Here is a 19,184-nt window from a genome sequence, read left to right on the forward strand (position 1 = left end):
TTCCCTTGGAACTGGAATCATGGCAGAATTTCATGAGAAGTCCACTTCGCAGGGCACTTACGGTCGAATAAGACAATGCTTGAATGCTGCGGCCTGAACAAGAGACCTCCTTACGGAAGTGAAAGTGTTGACTGGTGTCACTATCTCGCGAACGCGCCGGCGGACCTCCACCAAATTCGGGGTTTCCCTTCAGCTCGAGGAGCCCCCTCGAACCCCCCCCTCCACGCGTCGGTAGCCCCCTGGGATCGCTAGATCGGTCGACGCCGGACTGCGAATTTAACCAGCCGTAACTCCCGAACCCCTGGGGCTATCCACGTGGGGGTGGTCTCATTCGAAAGAGGGCCTCGAGACGTACACTCGATTCGCGTTCGGGAGGGTTCCTTGAGCTGAAGAGAATTTGGTGCGGATTCGCCGTGCCGTTACGGAGATATGGCCATTCAAATTTCAATGGTTTTCCATAGACTTAAGCTTTAAAGCATTTCATCCAGGGCGCTAGTAGCAAACAATGGAGCGCGCTCTGCTGGACAAACTAAGTAATTACACAATTTCAAGCATTTTATCTGCATTATATGTTCTGTAAAAAAAAAATTTCATATCGGCGGCATATTCACCGATACATCGGCGACAGGCTCATATCGGCCGATAATATCGGCAAAACGATATATCGGTCGGGCTCTAATTATGGCACAAATGTATGGCGTCAAAAAGTAAATCGAGCAAATCTATAATAATCGATACATCCACCAGTCACGTCACTTTACAGTAGTGAATAATGTATTTCTATGGACAAAATGCATCTGAAATATGGCAGAGAACACAGAGTGAGCTGCTGCAGGAAAATTGCCTCTGCCAAAGCATGTAATACCTTTTTTCCCCCAACACATAACTTACATTTGACAGTTATATCCTTATTTGTAAATGTTCAAAAGTCACACAAATATATTCCATTTTGCATAAAGGCTCGTCCTGACAGAAAACAAGTCTCCATTAAACTTCACAGACTTCATTGAACGAATGCCCAAATGTGCATTAAACAGACGGAGTGCAATAATTCTGACTTTGTTTGTTGAACATTCATTTTGCTGGATGTTAAAGCGGACACAACCCAGTTTCTGCCAGTCTCATGTTAATCTTGAGTACCTATAGAATAGTATTGCATCCTTCATATCTCTGAAGAGTCTTTAATTTTATCAGATTTATAAAAGACAGATATACAGCCACACCACTTCTCTTTGAAAACATCCGAGCTCCTGGAGGCGTGCCGTAGCGGAGCTAAAGAGTCACGAGCACACGCAGCTTTTGCATAGTGATCGTCTGCAAGCTGTGACATCAACATAAATAAAACAGGGACAAAAACTTTATTGACTTAAATTAAGTTTGGCTAACAAATTAACGAATGAAGCACGTTGATGGGTGTGTTCTTGCTCTCGCTCTGGTTGATGTGTGCGCACTCTTCCTGGAGAAGTGCCCATACAAGGAACTCCAGGGCTCGCAAAATTTCTAAATCGCTGGTAGCCCTTCGGGGCAGACATTCTTCAGATTTTGGTAGCCCAAAATTAATTTAAGTAGCCCGAATAAAAATTAAAAAAAAAGATATCGGCTGAACTTCACTGCGGACAAATCAGCATGATTAAAAACTTCAGTGATTGCTTTTTTTTCTCAAATAACAAGTTAAAAGAGTAGGGGTGTAACAGATCACAAAACCCACGGCTCGGATCATATTGCATTATCATATCAGATTTTGAGTAACAGATCGGGTCATTTTGCAGATGAGCAAAATAAATATGGTTCTTAATTATTTAAATAAGAGAATACTTCTTTGATACCACAGCAAAAACTAGTAGCATATAGGGATGTAACGATTCACTCAACTCGCGATGCGATACATGATACTGATTTCACTATACAATTTTCTTACCATTTTTCTTATTAACAAAATTAGATTTAAGACAAATTATAAATGAAAAGGTGTCCTTTTATTATTTCTCCAACACAATGCTGCACATTTCTTTGTGAAATTGAAATATGTCAAATAATAAAACTAACTTGAAATTTTAAAACAAATCCCAAATCAAATAATTAAATACAAATAAAACAAATCTCTTCATATAAACAAACTAATGCTTTGGCTGTGCTTTTTCCATTTAAAATCAGAGGCAACCACTGCATTTTAATCATGATCCAAACAAAGATGCTAAATACATATTATTTAGATATGCAATTAGATTGTATAATTTCAAAATTTGAAGCAAAAACAGAATGGTCTGATTTTAGCTTTGTGATTGAGACTCAAATGTCACTATCTGACAGCAGGTGGCGCTTATGGAACAACAGATATTTATAGACTGCTGCCCCTTTAAGACTGAATGCACGGATAAAATTTAATGATGCACTTGAGATTTCTTTCTCCACTGATTACGTTCACTTAAGACACAACCGACTGTGTTTACGAGAATACTTGCCGAGACAGTTATTTTGAGATAATTTTGTGTGTATGTGTTCATTCAGATTGAAGGATATGCGAAAGAGGAATCAATTCTGTGTACGCGCATTGTGTGAAACACGGCTCTCTGTGCGCGCTTTGAATGAGAGCACACAGCTCCGAATGCACGTGAATGGTTTAAAACACTTGACTGTTTAAATCGGCAAGACTTAGAAACACGTGCAAACGATCAACTATGATCCGTTTTACTCATACAAGCTAGTGAACAACGCAAACCAAGGAAGGAATTTTATGTCACTGTTCAAGATAGCCCATCGGGCAGAGCGGTGATACATTTTGGTAGCCCGACTGGAAAACACAATAGCCCCGGGACGTCGGGCTAGCGATTTTGCGAGCCCTGAACTCCATCCTTTATGATGTCATACAGGGCCATATTGGAAAAAAAAATTCAGAAAATGATATGAACCCTGAAGGAGTGTCTTTGGCACAGAAATACTCTGTCAAATGTCCAACTCGTTTTTTGAAACTTTGGTCATGTTTAGCATGAGAAACCAATTTTTTAGCAGTGTAAATAAGTCAGAATGCATAAAAATTGCATTAGACATACCCTTTAAGGCTATGTTAACTTTTTCTACGGTTACACCTGTCATTTACACTACCCCGGCATTTTGGACCTTCGAAAACGGAGACTTTCGAAAACGCTGCAGACCTCATTTTAGTTTGAAAACTCCGGGGTTGCGTTTCAGTGTAAACTGACCAAAACGGAGACTTCTGAAAACAATGGCATGGCTGCCCCCATTCGCGCTGTGTATCCTTGACGGCCGTGTAAACAATAACATCATGCTCTTTGTTGTACCTTTATGAATGTTCATGTGACATGCATTTTCGGTTGTGTAGTGTGGGCGGATAACGCTTCTGAAATGCAGTGAAAATGCAAGTGTAGACAAGGATCGTTTTCATTTTAAAACAAAAACGCATTAGTGAAACCGGGCCTAAACGTATGTTTAAAACGCTACATGTATGCTTTATTTTTTAACAATAGCTTTTTTTTTTATGAGAGCCTACACTAGGGATGCTCAGATCAATCAGCCCGAGATCGGTATCGGCCGATAATCACATTTTATGACTCGATCGGTACTCACTAAACTTCAATACGTCAACGCGTGAGAACGTACATGATGTGTGGGGACATAAATGATTTAGCGCCGCAGTCATGCCATCGCCGGTGTGGATAATTTCAGCGTGAAAGACGCCCGGGACAGATGCCGGAATGTGTCATTTACACGTGCTTATGAATCTTACAAATTTAAACATTCAAGTGCTCGATTCAGTACTTGCGTGCTCTCTGTGAGACCCCTTTCTGTGAGCTCACACCCAGAGCGCGTGCACATAGAGCCGCATCTGAGAGTGTGCGACTACAGAATGAAGTTGTGTTGAGCCTTATTGCACGTAAACGGCCAAATACATACAAAATTGTCAAAATTACCGTCTTGATGAGTATTCACGCAAACAGTCGATTTATACTAAACATTGTCAGTTATAGGCTATTATATGAATTCATTTTGAATGTAAACAGTTGAGAAACAAAACTTGTATAACAGTTAGACCCGTGCATGAGGTCTTCAAGAGACAGCAACCCAAATAAACCTGCTGTTGTCTATCATTAATGTTTAGTCATACATTGAAGACTAACCAGTGTTATTTTAAAAGTTAAATAGATTATTCAGTTTCTGTGGTATTTCTGTACCTGAATATTACTGTTATACCTACCTGAAAAACTTAAAGCACAGTTAATTTTCGTTATATCTTGTTATTGTTTGTGCTTGTCATTTATCTATTCTTATTTTATTACTGACTATTTACTTGTATTTTTTAGTTAAAATAAATTCAATTCAGAATTTGAAATCAAAGTTCTTTTTAAGTATCTTCCTCACAATATAAATATGATTTAACATTATAAATTGTAAAACACAAATACACTGGGTGACGAAACATTTAGGTTGGATGATTGTAGTTTTAAAATATGTCTAAAAAATACCCTAACTCCCCGCTCAAATTAATAACAATCGTCAGATTAATCTATTATCAAAATAATAATTTGCAGCGCTAGACAAACGCTGTCAGTTGAGCTTAAATTGTGTTGAACCTTTAAATATTCCTTTAAGGTGTGCATGTCAAAATGGACTGTGCAATGAATCGAAGACCAACAGCAGATCTGATGTTGAGAGAGCCACACAACTAGCAGACTCACAGTTCACTCGCAGCTCTTCGCCGCTAGCCAGAGGCAGTCTGAAATCTTCCTGTATTGACTCGAGGTCATACTTGGGTTCTCTCTGCATTGCCGACAAGGTCTCTTTCCTTTCTTTAATGAAAAACTCAATTTGATATTTATCTTGAGCCACACAAATTGTGAGCCACCTATTTTCATGCCCCCGTTTTCCATCTGACTCCGTCATTCACATTCAAACCAGAGATAAATACCTGCATGAGCACAGACATTTAACGGCTCAGGCTATTCAGCAAGGAGGTTCAGAAAGCCCGTCATTTCTCATTATTGAATCTTCTAACCTTTCCACCCAGATGCAGCTTTTCAAACAGCAAAACGAAAGCCTCTCGCCCTAATCCCAGAGACAAACCACTCTGAACACCTCATGCTGCCCCAACATGTTTTGCTGCGCACTAACAGATATTCCATCCGCAACCACTGCACTGATTTCCCACAAAGTTGTTTTTCAGCATCTATATTTGCGAATGACCCCGTTCAGAAAGAAAGTCAGTGTTCCACAGTTAAATAAGCATGTGCCAAAATATTTGACCAACGTTGACTAGTCTCATGCACATTGTTTGTTTATCTGGTGGGTCTGCAACTCGCTTTGAGCAGAGGGGCTACATTTCACGACACATGAAGGTTAATCTAAATCTCAATGAGATACCTTAAGACTCCAATTACTTCATCAGCACTATAACGTATTTATGAGCCCCCTAATACATCAAAGGCTTAAATAAAGCCGCAAATCTAATTAGAAACTAACAAGCACATTCCTTTTCACAACCCATACCATCCAAACACAGTATAGTGATCTGAAATCATACCACAGTATCTACTGATCAGGAAATTTGTCATAGTGTTGTTTATTCTGCATAAGCACTGATTTGGGTTGCACATACAGTGAATAATGACATTTTAGTTGTACTAATCTGCTTCACTAAAGCATAACCTCCAGATATGAGTAAATACCAGGCTGCTCTCCTTTACAGTTGCAAACTGTGCATTTAAAAGATACACCTTTGGCAAAAGAAAACCGGTAAAATTCACAACGTGTACCCACACAACTATTTCGATTAACAAATGCAATTGGAAATAGGCTACAGTGGTAATATCAACTCAATATTAACCACAACTCAGGAGAGAACAGATACTGACCTGTAATCGTTAAAAGAACCACACAACTCCCCAAATAATCCAATTCAAACGCAGGAGCAAATGAACTTAATGCTGTCCAAACTTCTTTCTCTTCTATGGCTTGTTAGCTTGCTAACAGCTAATTAGTCGACCCGTTTAGATTCATTGCGGCGGCTAATGTCGAGTTGTGTTGGGGTGGACGGATACAACCATCATAAAAAAAAACTAATTCTAGCGCTGTTTTATGTTTACACACGCTTTTAGAAAATATTGGGGTAATGTAGATGTTTATACAACACAGAACAGGTCCAGAGCAGTAGCAGACTGGCTAAGCTATGCTAAACAGTGGAGAAGGTAAATGAGGTTCACGATCCAGAGATACTTTGAGCTGTGTTTCTAAACCTAGTGAGCTCCCTACCTAGACAGCTTTTTGGAAATCGTTCGAACACGCCCAAAAATGCTGTCTGCATAGACAGCTCGCTATGCTTTGAAAACAGCCTTTGGGGTTGCTGTTATGCTAAAGACGGACACACAGAACCTAGCCTGCTAACGTTAACGTTACCCATTCCAACTAAACACTATGGCCATTATCTCTGCGCGATTATAATAATTTGGCTACCTCCAGGGTGTGTGGCAACCTAGACAAAACCTAGGATTACTGAGGCTTTTTCACAAAATTCGTTTAGTTTACATATTAGCTGATCTAGAATTCAAAGATCCACTCACCAAGTTAATATCAGCCGGCGGCAGCTGCAGTGAGACCTTAAATCCTGAAATATGAATGTAGCATGGTAGGGATTCAGCCTGATAATGTAAGCCTTCTGCTTTAGGGATAATCGAGAGTCCCGGTCGGAGTACAGAGTAAGCGGTGCGTCTCTGCTGGCCTGAACCTAACAGAACCCGAGCCTGGAGCCTGACTGACTGTCCCTCTCGCACACACTGGACTCCCTCTTCTCCAATCTCCACAGGCTAGTGCTCACTCAGAGGCTGCAGCGCACGCATTCGCCGCTAGTGGACAGCAACGTGGCGGGATATAATCAGACATAAACTCTTTGATGGACATTATCAGTGATCAGTGTCATCAGCCTTGATGGATAATTATTGTACATAGTTATTGGATTTGTGTGTATTTTATGTAATACGTATTTTGTGCAAACCATATAAAAAAGGAGTATTACTTATCGTGACCGGCCCATTTAGGTTCTTTGTTTGCGTTCGCCGAATCAACGCCTTTTCTAGTTGGAACCTATTCTGCTGTCGCTTAGCTCATGGCTAATGAAAACCCTCAGCATTTAAATTCATCTCATCAATAGTTAAAAATATTGTTATGTAAATATACTGTATAAACTGGCACCGACGTATACAAACAGAATAGCGTGAAGATCCTCTGTCCAGTTGCTGTGTTGTAATTGATCTTTATTGCACAAATAAACATCCTATTAAGATCGAAATGAAATTATGAGAAATTAATTATATAATTAGTATATAACTAAAATGTGAACGAGTGGCCTGGTAACAAACAGTCTTCATAACATGATATGAATAATCTATTTTTAATTATTAATAAATTAATTTTATGTATGTGTAACGTTACAGAATACATTTATTTTGTCTTGAATAAATGCATGCACCGTACTGATCTTTTCTTATTTGAACAGGATTTTCCCATTCTCTGTCAAACGTGCTTGGGAGAAAACCCTTACATCCGGATGGTAAGTTGAATTAGAGTTTCATAATTAATTATAGATTAATTAATTGGAAATTGTTATTTTTTTGTATTTAAATGTATTTTCACTTTGTGCTTGTATTTGTTTAAACAGACCAAAGAGAAATTTGGCAAGGAGTGCAAGGTACTGCTGTGTTCATCCTCTCAAAAAATGTTGTCCTGACAGGGTTCACAGCCATTTCAGTTTGTATACCTAATATTAATTCAAAAGATTGTTACCTGTTACGCACATGGAAACTCAGTTCAGTAGTCTCTTTAAAATTATCCTCAAAAGCCTTATCCAGTTCGTGATGAAGTCTTGGTAAAATATTATGTAAATATACTGTATAAACTGGCACCGACGTATACAAACAGAATAGCGTGAAGATCCTCTGTCCAGTTGCTGTGTTGTAATTGATCTTTATTGCACAAATAAACATCCTATTAAGATCGAAATGAAATTATGAGAAATGAATTATATAATTAGTATATAACTAAAATGTGAACGAGTGGCCTGGTAACAAACAGTCTTCATAACATGATATGAATAATCTATTTTTAATTATTAATAAATTAATTTTATGTATGTGTAACGTTACAGAATACATTTATTTTGTCTTGAATAAATGCATGCACAGTACTGATCTTTTCTTATTTGAACAGGATTTTCCCATTCTCTGTCAAACGTGCTTGGGAGAAAACCCTTACATCCGGATGGTAAGTTGAATTAGAGTTTCATAATTAATTATAGATTAATTAATTGATACATCTGATACACAAAATAATGATCTTTAAAAAAGCATCATATGACCCCTTTAATTAAAATGCATGATGAAGTATGTGTTTGTCAACTTGCTGTCAAAACATTAAAACCGTTTTAAATATTCAGAATTGATTTGGATCAAACAAATAAATATTTTTGAAAACACTAGTTGACATTGCTACAGTATATCAGTAGTTTGGACATATGTTTGGTATTTGCTTCATATTTTGGTAGTTACTTCAGACGTATGCACAAAGTGAACTTTTAGCCAAAAAAAAGTATATAAATCTTTAGAAACTGACACAATCCTAATTCTAGCATTCTTATAGGATAATTCAGATACATTTGCTTAATATGTTCCTTCAATAAGAATATTGCAGTGTTGTTGTAAAGATTACTAAATAATATATATATATATTTTTTGGTCTTTGCACAGGTTTGCCCATTCAGGTTCGTGACACTGGGCTGTCCGTTAAAGATGAAGTACCGAGATCAGACGTAAATAAGGAGTATTACACTCAGAATATGGAGAGAGAGGTAATTTGTCAGTACATTACACATTTATTCATGTTTTATGATGTCTTCATTTGCAAAAAGAAACATTAAGTGGTTTCCACATGGTAACATAGCATAGTAAATGCAAATACTAAACTGCTTTAAGTAATAAGTAAAAGTATCTGTGGGTTTTGACCTGTAGATCGCTAATTCTGATGGCACAAGACCCGTGGGGCTGCTTGGGAAGGCACCGAGCAGCAGCGATATGCTGCTGAAACTAGCTCGTACCACACCGTATTACAAGAGGAACAGACCACACATCTGTTCCTTCTGGGTGAAGGGGGAGTGCAAGAGAGGGGAAGAGTGTCCGTACAGGTGAGCAACACCTCAAGTATCTTTTATGGGTGTAAAATCATGACCCATGATTCTTAATTTTACACTGTGTTGTGTCAGAATACACCCAGTGTTGGTTGTCATGATTTTCATTTTGCTGCTTGTGTCTTGCATCAAGTTGCTTGCTTGGTACACCTTATGCACTTTAATGGAGTGACATTTTTAATGAAGTATGCTTAAGGTATGAATTATGTATGAGTGATTATGAATTTTGATTACGTTTTTGACATGAAATGTATTGCTTTAATATCAAAGGCATGAAAAGCCCACGGATCCAGATGACCCATTGGCTGATCAGAACATTAAGGACCGTTTCTATGGCATTAATGATCCTGTGGCTAACAAACTCCTGATGCGGGCCACCACCATGCCCAGACTTGACATACCGGAGGACAAGTCTATCACCACTCTCTATATCGGAGGGCTGGGAGAAGACGTTACAGACTCTGAGCTCAGGTAAATGCACTTCAGAGTTCATCAGGCTAAAACTACAAAAAATATTTGTCAATTGAAAAAAAGCTAGAAATATTGCTAAAAATAATATCTATAGGGGCACACAAGTATTTTAGTTCCCATAATTGGTCACCTTTTTAGGTTAATTATTTTGCCTTTACTGGTTCAAAATGTAAAATAGTTACTCATTTGATATAAAGTCTAAAGCTATATTATTATTATTATTATTATTAATAATATTATTATTATTTTTATTATTATAAAAAAAAAAGAAAAGAAAAAAAGAAAAATGCCACTTGCGTAGGTAAAAACCGTTAAGAGTATTACTTTGTTACATTATATTGCAAATGTTGTTTTCCCTTTTTGTGTCATTTCTTGATTAAAGATTACCGTTTACTTTTTCCACAAAGGAATCACTTCTACCAGTTTGGGGAGATTCGTACCATCACCATAGTTCAAAGGCAGCAGTGTGCTTTTATCCAGTTTGCTACACGGCAGGGCGCAGAGACGGCTGCAGAGAAGTCCTTTAATAAACTCATCATTAATGGACGTCGGCTTAATGTTAAATGGGGCAGGTCAGTGTCTAGTCGTGCAAGAAAAAAACAGAAATTCAAACAGTAGCATTTATGTGGTGGCAGTTCTGAATGTTGTTGTGTGTCGTTCAGGTCACAGGCGGCCCGAGGAAAAGAGAGAGAGCAGGATGGGGTGACGGAGAGTGGAATCAGGCTTGAGCCGGTGCCCGGCCTCCCTGGTGGTATGTGACAAAAGTCTCTCAAACATAGACATGTTTTATATAGTAAAATAATGTGAATGTGAATTGTATGGATTGCTTTTATACTTATATATTTATTTAAAAACTTGACCAGCCACACTGGTAAAAAAAAAAATATATATATTTTTATATATATATACATATACAATACATTAACATAAGCTAATGATGAAATGTACTGCTTATGTATTATTTCTTGTAATTACATTTTTTTTATTTTGAATAAAAAGGATTACATCTATTATATTTACTACTTTTTCTAAATACTGCTTTTACAACGGAATACAGTTATTCCAAAATAACTTGATTGGGGGCCTCTATATATAATATAAGGTAGAGTAGTGTGTGAATTTTTCCTTATATTTTTTTCAACAGCTCTGCCCCCACCCCCTGTGTCTGATGAAGATGCCTCCACATATACACACACAGACAGTGATAATTTAATAATACATTAACATAAGCTAATGATGAAATGTACTGCTTATGTATTATTTCTTGTAATTACATTTTTTTTTATTTTGAATAAAAAGGATTACATCTATTATATTTACTACTTTTTCTAAATACTGCTTTTACAACGGAATACAGTTATTCCAAAATAAATTGATTGGGGGCCTCTATATATAATATAAGGTAGAGTAGTGTGTGAATTTTTCCTTATATTTTTTTCAACAGCTCTGCCCCCACCCCCTGTGTCTGATGAAGATGCCTCCACCAACTACTTCAACCTGGCTCCCACCAGCTCCTCTGCTGTCATGAACCTGGGACTTCCTCCTCCACCTGGGGTTGCCATGCCCCCACCGCCTGGTAAGTTTCACCCCACTCACTTCCTCATTCCTCTTTTTTTGTACTCTTGAGTTAGAGGTCGACCGATGTATCGGTTTTGCCGATTAATCGGCACGATAGTTGATTGCTGGAACTATCGGTTATCGTCAAAAATCCATGCCGATAGTTTTCCCGGCTGAGAAGGGGTCTGCTGTCATCATACAGTGCAAGAGTGGCCTCTAGTGGTTGAAATCATTGACAGCACGTGCTATTTGTTTAGACACGTGATACTGAGCAAAGCGGGAAACTTCAGACGTGGATTTAAATGCAGCCGACAGAAAATCCTGCCGCGCCATTCACAGTTTTCCTTTAAATTACATTATATTGGTCCCGAATCGTTGTTAATGTACATAATGAATTGTGTATTGCGCATTTTCAGCAAAACGTTTGTCTTTCTGTGGCTTTAATAAAGTCTGTGTGCTTCATTTATAGAGCTATAATATAGGTCGAGCTATCTCTTTCCATTTGCTCCGTTTTTTTAAATGCCAAACTTCAAACTCATCTATACCAAATTGTTCATTCTTGAAGTAAACTTGTGTCTGTTTGGTGATTAAATAAACAGTTTTAGACCGCTGCTTGAGTTGAACGCGATGCGTCCGGAGTGTGTGCGATACCGGTGAGTTCTAGACTCAGTGCTGCGCTTTTATTTTGATTAGATAATCATCAAGTGTTCAAGAATAGAAGCAGTTCAAGTCTGAGAGTATACATACAATATCCATATGTATATAATTTTAATGCTATAGCCTTTGTGTATATATTTAAAGATGTGCATCTTTAAGCATGACAGTTGAAATGAAATGGTAACACTTTAAAATAAGAGTCCAGTTGTAGCATTAAGATTAATGAAAGCTGTGTAAGTATTGTTCCTTTTTAGAGTGTGTTAATGTCAACATTTACTATTATTATAATTTTTTATACTACTAGTATGGTTCAGTACTGGTTTTGTTAATAAAGCACTATTTTAGTTTTTGTTCAGTATCAATTTTAAAACAATCGATTAATTAATCGGTATCGGCCAGTGTGGTCCAACCTAGCTATCGGTATCGGCAAAATCCACTATCGGTCGACCTCTACTCTGAGTAACCCATGATAAAGTGCTTCACTATCCCGTTAACCTTATCTGCTCTCTCCAGGTTTTGGTCCTCCTATGTTCCACACTATGGATCCCATGGCCCCGCCAATGCCCCCTCCAATGGCCATGAGGCCCCCCGGACAGGTCCACTACCCATCCCAAGATCCTCAGCGGATGGGCGCCCATGCAAGTCGCCATGGAGGCCCTTAGATAGTTCTACAGCTACCTCACTGCTCAGCAATGACCTCTGAACAACTTAACCCAGAGTGATGTCACCTCTGCCCTCATTTTTATGCGTTTATATCTGTCTATCATTTTCAGAGCAGGCGAATACTGGAAAAATACATCTTAGAATTTAAACCATGTCAAAAACTTTTTTTTTATGCATATGATTTATAATAACCCTTGATGGTTTCTGTTATCTTTTTGTCATTTTTTTGTTTTGTATGTAATGATATGAAACAGATGCCTTTTTTAGGGCTGAAAAGAATCTGTTGCAATGACCAACAATTAACAAGGGGGGGCACTATTGACTATTTGTTTCATCTGATGTCTTTATTTTTCTAACACTTTATTGTCCTACACCTCTAGAATATTCCAGGATTCATATTACAGTTTGCGCTAGAGTCCATACCTTTCCCATTTTTTCTGTTAAGTATGAAGTGTGTTGTCCTGAATGGTTTTTAAGACTTTTTTTTTTTTTAATATTCAACTGTCTAGTGTGTGGTTACATTAAAGAAGCTTCACATTTTTAAATATTGTGTGAACGATTGTGTAAACATTAATATAGCATGTTAATAGACAATGTATGTAAACTTTAAATTGGTATTTGAAGGCTCACAATGGCTCAGCTCAGAATTCACAGTAGCAATGCAGGCATCCCTCAGAAATTCATTCTTCAATTGTAGTTTGGCAAAAAAGTTGAGTATGCTAGCTTTACAGATCGGGAGACTCTGCAGCGTACTTGGTGCTCCAGCCCCGTGGAGTACGATTGAAATTGGGCCGATGGCACATCTAGTCCCAGGTCAGATGTGGCTCTGTGTGTGCCTGCAGCATCTCAAAACCAGGTAGCGGCAGGGTCCTCACAGTACCTGCTGTCCCAGCAAACGGCGTAGGAGCTCTGTGAAGAATGACAAGGAATGTTGTTCATGTCCCTAAAATAGTCTCCCTAACAGCTGAGTGGAACAAGTCTTGTCTTTTTCACCCACATGCTGATACATGAGCCAGGACCAGCGTAAGGTTTCAAGTCAAATTCTGTTTTAATGCCTGACCTTAAAACCAACAGTTTTTTGGCAGGCAGCCTTCCCATGCCAGACATGCTAAGTCTTTTATGTATAATGTTACTAGTAGTGGCTGATGTCTATCCTTAATTCAACCACCATTTTGAGGGACTTTTGCTACTTAGTTTATCTATTAATTTATTTGAAAGGGAAGTGGAAATGTGACAAAAAAAAGAGTTTGAATAAACAAGCACCAAAGCTTGCGGACATGTACTAATTGTCAATAGAGTGCAACTGTTTCCAGAGTAAAAAAAAAAACTAAAAACTTTATTTTAGATAATCTTGTTTACCAGTCTAATAGTTCGGGGGGAAACTACTTTACCAATGATTCTGTAAAACAAAAACAAACAAAAAAAGACCAGTCAAGGATGTTGCACCAAAATAAATTGCACCTACTATCACGGAGCACTGCAAATGAGGTAGTCAAGTCTCCCTATGCTCTCAAAACTAAAATATTTGTCATTTGCAACCCATTTTACTTCAAAACCCTAAATTATGTCCAAGGATTTTCAGCAGGATTTTCAATGGAAATAGATGTAGGTACACTATAAAAAAAAAATCCGTAAAATTTACGGTAAAAAACCAGCAGCTGTGGTTGCCGGAATTTTACCGTAAATAATACGGTAGCAACATTTGAGGTTTTACGGTTTTAACTTAAATTTACAGTTAAATACCGTATTTTCATTAACTGATATAATGTTAAATATACCAAGCTATTGAAGTACTGAAATCTGTTTTGCACCTTTGTAATACACTGATAACCTCCAAATGCAGGTGGTGATGAGAAAGTCACACGATGAACCAAAGCCTATCACAAGCAGCTTTTTAATAATAACATATATAGAAGGTGCACAGTGTCATTCACACAAACACCAAACACCATCATGGTAACACACATGAAACTGAAATAATGCAATAAACATTCATTTAATAACATTAGGTGTAACACACAACCCTAATATACAAAACTGATATGAAAAAACTAAGAAGAAACAGTTATTTCAACAACAAAAAACATCAAATTTGAAATGTAACGCAGAGAATTCTGGGAATGTCAATTTACGGTTATTCACTGTAAATTATACAGTCTTTTTCACTTCCAGAAACGGTATACTACCATAAAATGAATGTCCAATACATGTAATGTCCAATACAGTTTTTCACCGTATATAGTAGGGGAATTTACCGTTAACCATTTAACAGGTTTTTACTGTAGCATTTTTACAATCTTTTACCGTTAAATTCACTGTCATTTTTTACAGTGTAGCTGAACAGCATGTTAACATTATTCAATAACCTGTGTGGCCTAGGTAACATCAGTACAAAAGGAATCAATGAATTATTCAAAATAAGACCAAAAACATGGCTTTAGAAAGTAAACCGAATTTATTTTGGTTACAAGTTTAACTTCAACAACTTTGTGCTAATGAGGGTGAAAGTATCTGTTGTGATTAATGGGTACCTGTTAAAGCATTTGTAGTTGGCTGGGGTGAGTTTGTAAGGTGGCTCAGGCAGATGGGTACTGATCTTGGCCAACAGGCTCTCGTTGTCAATGGGGTTTTCCTCCCAGGGTGATTGGTAAGACTTGGGGATCACAGTGACATTGAACTTTTCCGGAAGGAACCTCTTTCAGAGGCCCCCCATAACCTGTGTGAGAGAATTGAGAGACCTTCAGGATTTTCCTTTGACTTTGAGAACAACAGAAACCTAAATGTAAGAGAACTGTATTTACCAGGTGCAAGCACACTTTGGGATTCCTTTCTTAGCAACCGTGTGCTTTAGTGTGGTGATTAGGCTGTTCTTTCCAGGCTGGTTGATGTAGATTTCAGAGTTGAAGCAATCACTTCCTTTCTCTCCTTGCGTGGTATTCTGGCCTTGAAGTGTTTCCTCTAAGTGCTAGACAGTGTTAAAACATAATGCATTATTACTGAACCTACACACTTAAAAATAAAAGGTCAAAGAACCTTCTTAGATAAGTTTTAAGAAAGAAGTTCTTAAATTAACTTTTTTTTCCTAGTGTGAAGAACATTTTAATAATCTAAAGAAACTTTTGTGCAATGGACAGGAATGAATGTTAAAGGGGTCATAGGATGCTACATGCACTTTTACAAGTTGTTTGAACTGAAATGTGTGTTGGCAGTGTGTGTACACAACCATCCTATAATGATAAAAATCCCCCCAGTGTTTTTTTTTTATCTGGTTAAATGTGTTCCCCTTTCTCGAATTGAGCCGATCTCAGATGCCGGTCTGTGTGATGTCACACAGACAGGCCCCTCCCAAGATAGTTTGATTGACAGTAGCGTTTCAGCACAGACTGGACTGGTGTCTTACCTATAGACCCGCCCTGAGTGAGCTGTCATCAATCCACCATTGTTTTACCGCCGGAGCAGATGTAGACAAGAATGACTCCTAAGCGATTGAGGTGTTCTGTTGTTGGATGTAATAATGAACATAGCAGTCATCATTTACTCCCAACATCGTCGCTGAACTCGCAGTGGATTACATTGTTTCTGAAGGGAATGCGCCCCCGATCTACATAAATGCGTCTATGTTCGCGTAAATCATTTGTGATCCAGCTTCACCTACAGAAGAAATGAGTATAATGTTTTGTAATAAATCTTTGCAAATCGCCTTTCCTAATAATGTGCTAATTAGCAAGTTTCACGATGAATGCGGCTAATGTGCTAATTAGCAAATTTCACGATGAATGCGGCTAAAGTAAACAGTCTCTCGGAAGAGAGGGGCGGGGTCAGCAGAGCTCATTAACATTTAAAGGAAAATGCTACAAAAATGGCTTGATCTGAAAAAAGGTGTTTTTTACACTACCATTGAGAAATTTTAACCAAACTATGTTACAGACTTTTCATTAAGACCCTAAAGAATCATATCAACTTGTGGAAAATGGGCATCCTATGACCCCTTTAAAGGTTCTTCATGGAACCATACTGAACCAGAACCAGTACTGCCTGGGGTTAATAGTTACTTCAGGGTTGTCCAATCCTGCTTCTGGAGGGCCTGCTGGGTTTAGCGCCAACCAGCTGCCTGGAGGTTTCTTGTGGTCATGAAGAACTTGATTAACTGGTTTAGGTGTGTTTAATTAGGTCAAGAAACTGCTGGAAGGTTGTCCTCCAGGTGTATGATTGGACACCCCTGAGTGAGTAGATGGCTCACTAAAAACATCTTTAATTTTGCTCGGGGTTATCCAGTCCTGCTTCTGGAGGGCCTTCTGGCAAACTCATCAGGGTGACTAGAAACTTCTAGGCAGCTGATTGGAGCTAAACTATTCATGAAGTTGGCTCTCCAGGAGAAGGAATGGTCACCTCTGGTTTCACATTCTAACAGCTTCCACAACCCATTTTACTTCTGTAAATTAAAAGTCTTGCAACTCTGAGTAAAACAGGATATTAAATGAGAATAAAATACGGCGGGACTTGATTTTATCCAACAGGGATTGATTGGGTCATGAAAAGTGGGTGTTCCAGAATAGAACCGGACTGAATGTGAGTTTGCAGTCAATTGTGGAACTTTTGAGGAAGCTTTTTGACGTGGAGGCAGAAGGGCAAATTCACCCTGAAGATGATTTCAGCACATCTCAAAGGTAAAACTTTTTATACATATTATTTGTTATTATTGCCACAATATTAATGTTAACCCACACAGAATTGTCTTGCCTATTGACATTACCATAAAACAATAAAATAGCTATTTGGCTACTGGTTAACACTGGGGCCAAATTCATAAATTCATAATTATAATGAACCCATAAGTAAATTGGGTCCATTCTGATTTCATGTTGACTTTAACCCGGTGAACACAGTAAGATGTCTTACACTGAGGTGTCTCTGTGCTATATTCTCCAAGGTGAACCTCTCCACTCTTTTGAGTCTCTCGTGAAACATTATAGATCCTCTGTTGGACAGCAGATTGAGCTCCTCCACCATCAGATCCCGAGGAACACTGATCTTCTTCCCCAGGTTCAAACATGCTGATTTACATGTACAGATATGTTGAAATGCGTTGATATTAATCACAGAACAACTATCCTTTATGACATGACATTACAATGTTATAAACTGGTAATTACAGCACTATAAACTAGTAATTACATGCCATTCTTCTAAAAGTTGATGGGAAAACTATTTTTTATAGACATTTGCAGGTTTTATTTAATAGTGTATGATCATTCATAATTGATGTCATCAAAAGCATGTCTAACATTCTCTGTCATCATTTTGGCTCTCCAGTCATGCACAATATGTGCGACTGTGATTAAATTATTACATTTGACACAGGCATCAGGGTGTAACCTCAGCCTGCTGTTTGTTCAGTAATGTTTAAGAGGATTCAGATCTTTCCCAATCAGGCGTGGTTGAGTCATGATCTCCTGGAGCAAAGCATTTAGTCTCCTGCTGTCATATTATTACATTACAAATACTCTTACTCTTTTGGAAGCCGAGTCAAAGCAGTTGAGACATGCCAGAGCAGAAAGTGAAAATTTGGCTCACTGTTTTGCTTTTTTCCCCCACACGTCACAGTGCTGTTGCTTTCAAGCTGATTTCATTGATTTAGTCTCATCTGTTGAGATGGCATGCTGTTTAAAAAAAACGGAGCTTTTTTCATGCTTCTGATGTGTCCGAGCACAGCTCCTGTTGCTCTTTCTTGGGTACGTCAGTGTATGGCACAGGCATGGTGATATTAATCGTGTCCAGTCTTCAATAAAACTGGTCCAGTAAGATTTATTTTTATACTTTTTCCCCCACTAAATGAATCTGATTTGACCCTTTCTTTGTGATAGATATATATGTACTCCTTTGATCTCAAATCAGGCCTGAAAACACTTGTTTAAACTGAGTCGCATAGATCACAGAACAAACGAATCCTTTGATTACAGCTAAACTTACCAAATTCAAATCCTGTGTTTGCTTTTATGCCAGTCTAGATGATGTATCCTGTTCAGAGGTAGAAATGCTTATGTGAGCCCACATCAGACTCACTGTGGACCCTCTTTTTGCCCTGGTTAGTGAGGTGTGTATCTAATGGCCTTGGATTAGCGTAGTGGAGCTTCAGCACCCACACTAATGAAAATTTGATCCACTGGCCATAATACTAAGTGTGCAGACTGGTGACCGGGGAGGAAGGCAAGACTCTGAGTCATTTCCAAGTATGTCTGCCTCTGAGGTTCAATACCTTTTGCTGCAGATATCCCAGGGGTCTGAGAAGAGGCTTCATTTTTTTCTTCTTCATTGCTTGGCTCTAAATAGAGTGCTGCAGAGATGAACTATTTTTGAAGGCCAAACCTGAAAATGAGCATTTTATCACTTCCGGTTTAATTGCCTCAAATGTTTTTTTAAATAGTTTTTTGGTTAAGTGCCTGAAATAAAGCATGTGGTTAAAACAAGCTCAAGATATATTCACCTTTTACTCTCACATCATAAAATACATCAGTAATACACCATTTGTGATTTAAAGCTTTTTCTTGTCTTGGAAAAGGCGGCTGCTAACAAGTGGCTAAATGGAACTGCAGAGATTGTTGGGGACGTTAAACGTCATAATGGCATTTTACAGCCTCTTTGTGTTAAT

General features: G+C 38.1%; 2 protein-coding genes and 1 pseudogene across 2 annotated transcripts in view; 1 reads left to right on the forward strand and 2 right to left on the reverse strand.

The window, feature by feature from the left end:
* Nucleotides 1–6,847, reverse strand: part of LOC107588791 (bifunctional heparan sulfate N-deacetylase/N-sulfotransferase 1-like) — a 108,223-nt gene extending 101,376 nt beyond the window's left edge. Inside the window, exon 1 of the mRNA XM_016277027.1 lies at nucleotides 6,573–6,847. The gene's annotated coding sequence lies outside the window, so the exon portion shown is untranslated. The remainder of the gene's footprint in view (nucleotides 1–6,572) is intronic.
* A 1,671-nt stretch (nucleotides 6,848–8,518) lies between these two features.
* On the forward strand, nucleotides 8,519–12,802 carry LOC107588792 (pre-mRNA-splicing factor RBM22-like). Its single transcript, XM_016277028.1, has 8 exons — nucleotides 8,519–8,525; nucleotides 8,751–8,851; nucleotides 9,012–9,184; nucleotides 9,458–9,658; nucleotides 10,066–10,230; nucleotides 10,321–10,409; nucleotides 11,103–11,234; nucleotides 12,386–12,802. The coding sequence occupies exons 1-8, from the start codon at nucleotides 8,519–8,521 to the stop codon at nucleotides 12,532–12,534; spliced, it is 1,017 nt and encodes a 338-aa protein (XP_016132514.1). The 3' UTR covers nucleotides 12,535–12,802.
* A 92-nt stretch (nucleotides 12,803–12,894) lies between these two features.
* Nucleotides 12,895–18,292, reverse strand: LOC107588794 (myozenin-2-like; annotated as a pseudogene).
* Between the last annotated feature and the right edge of the window lie 892 nt (nucleotides 18,293–19,184).

The sequence above is a fragment of the Sinocyclocheilus grahami genome, unplaced genomic scaffold (assembly GCF_001515645.1).
Source record: "Sinocyclocheilus grahami isolate Dianchi unplaced genomic scaffold, SAMN03320097.WGS_v1.1 scaffold107.1, whole genome shotgun sequence".
In the NCBI taxonomy this organism is placed as follows: Eukaryota; Metazoa; Chordata; class Actinopteri; order Cypriniformes; family Cyprinidae; genus Sinocyclocheilus; species Sinocyclocheilus grahami.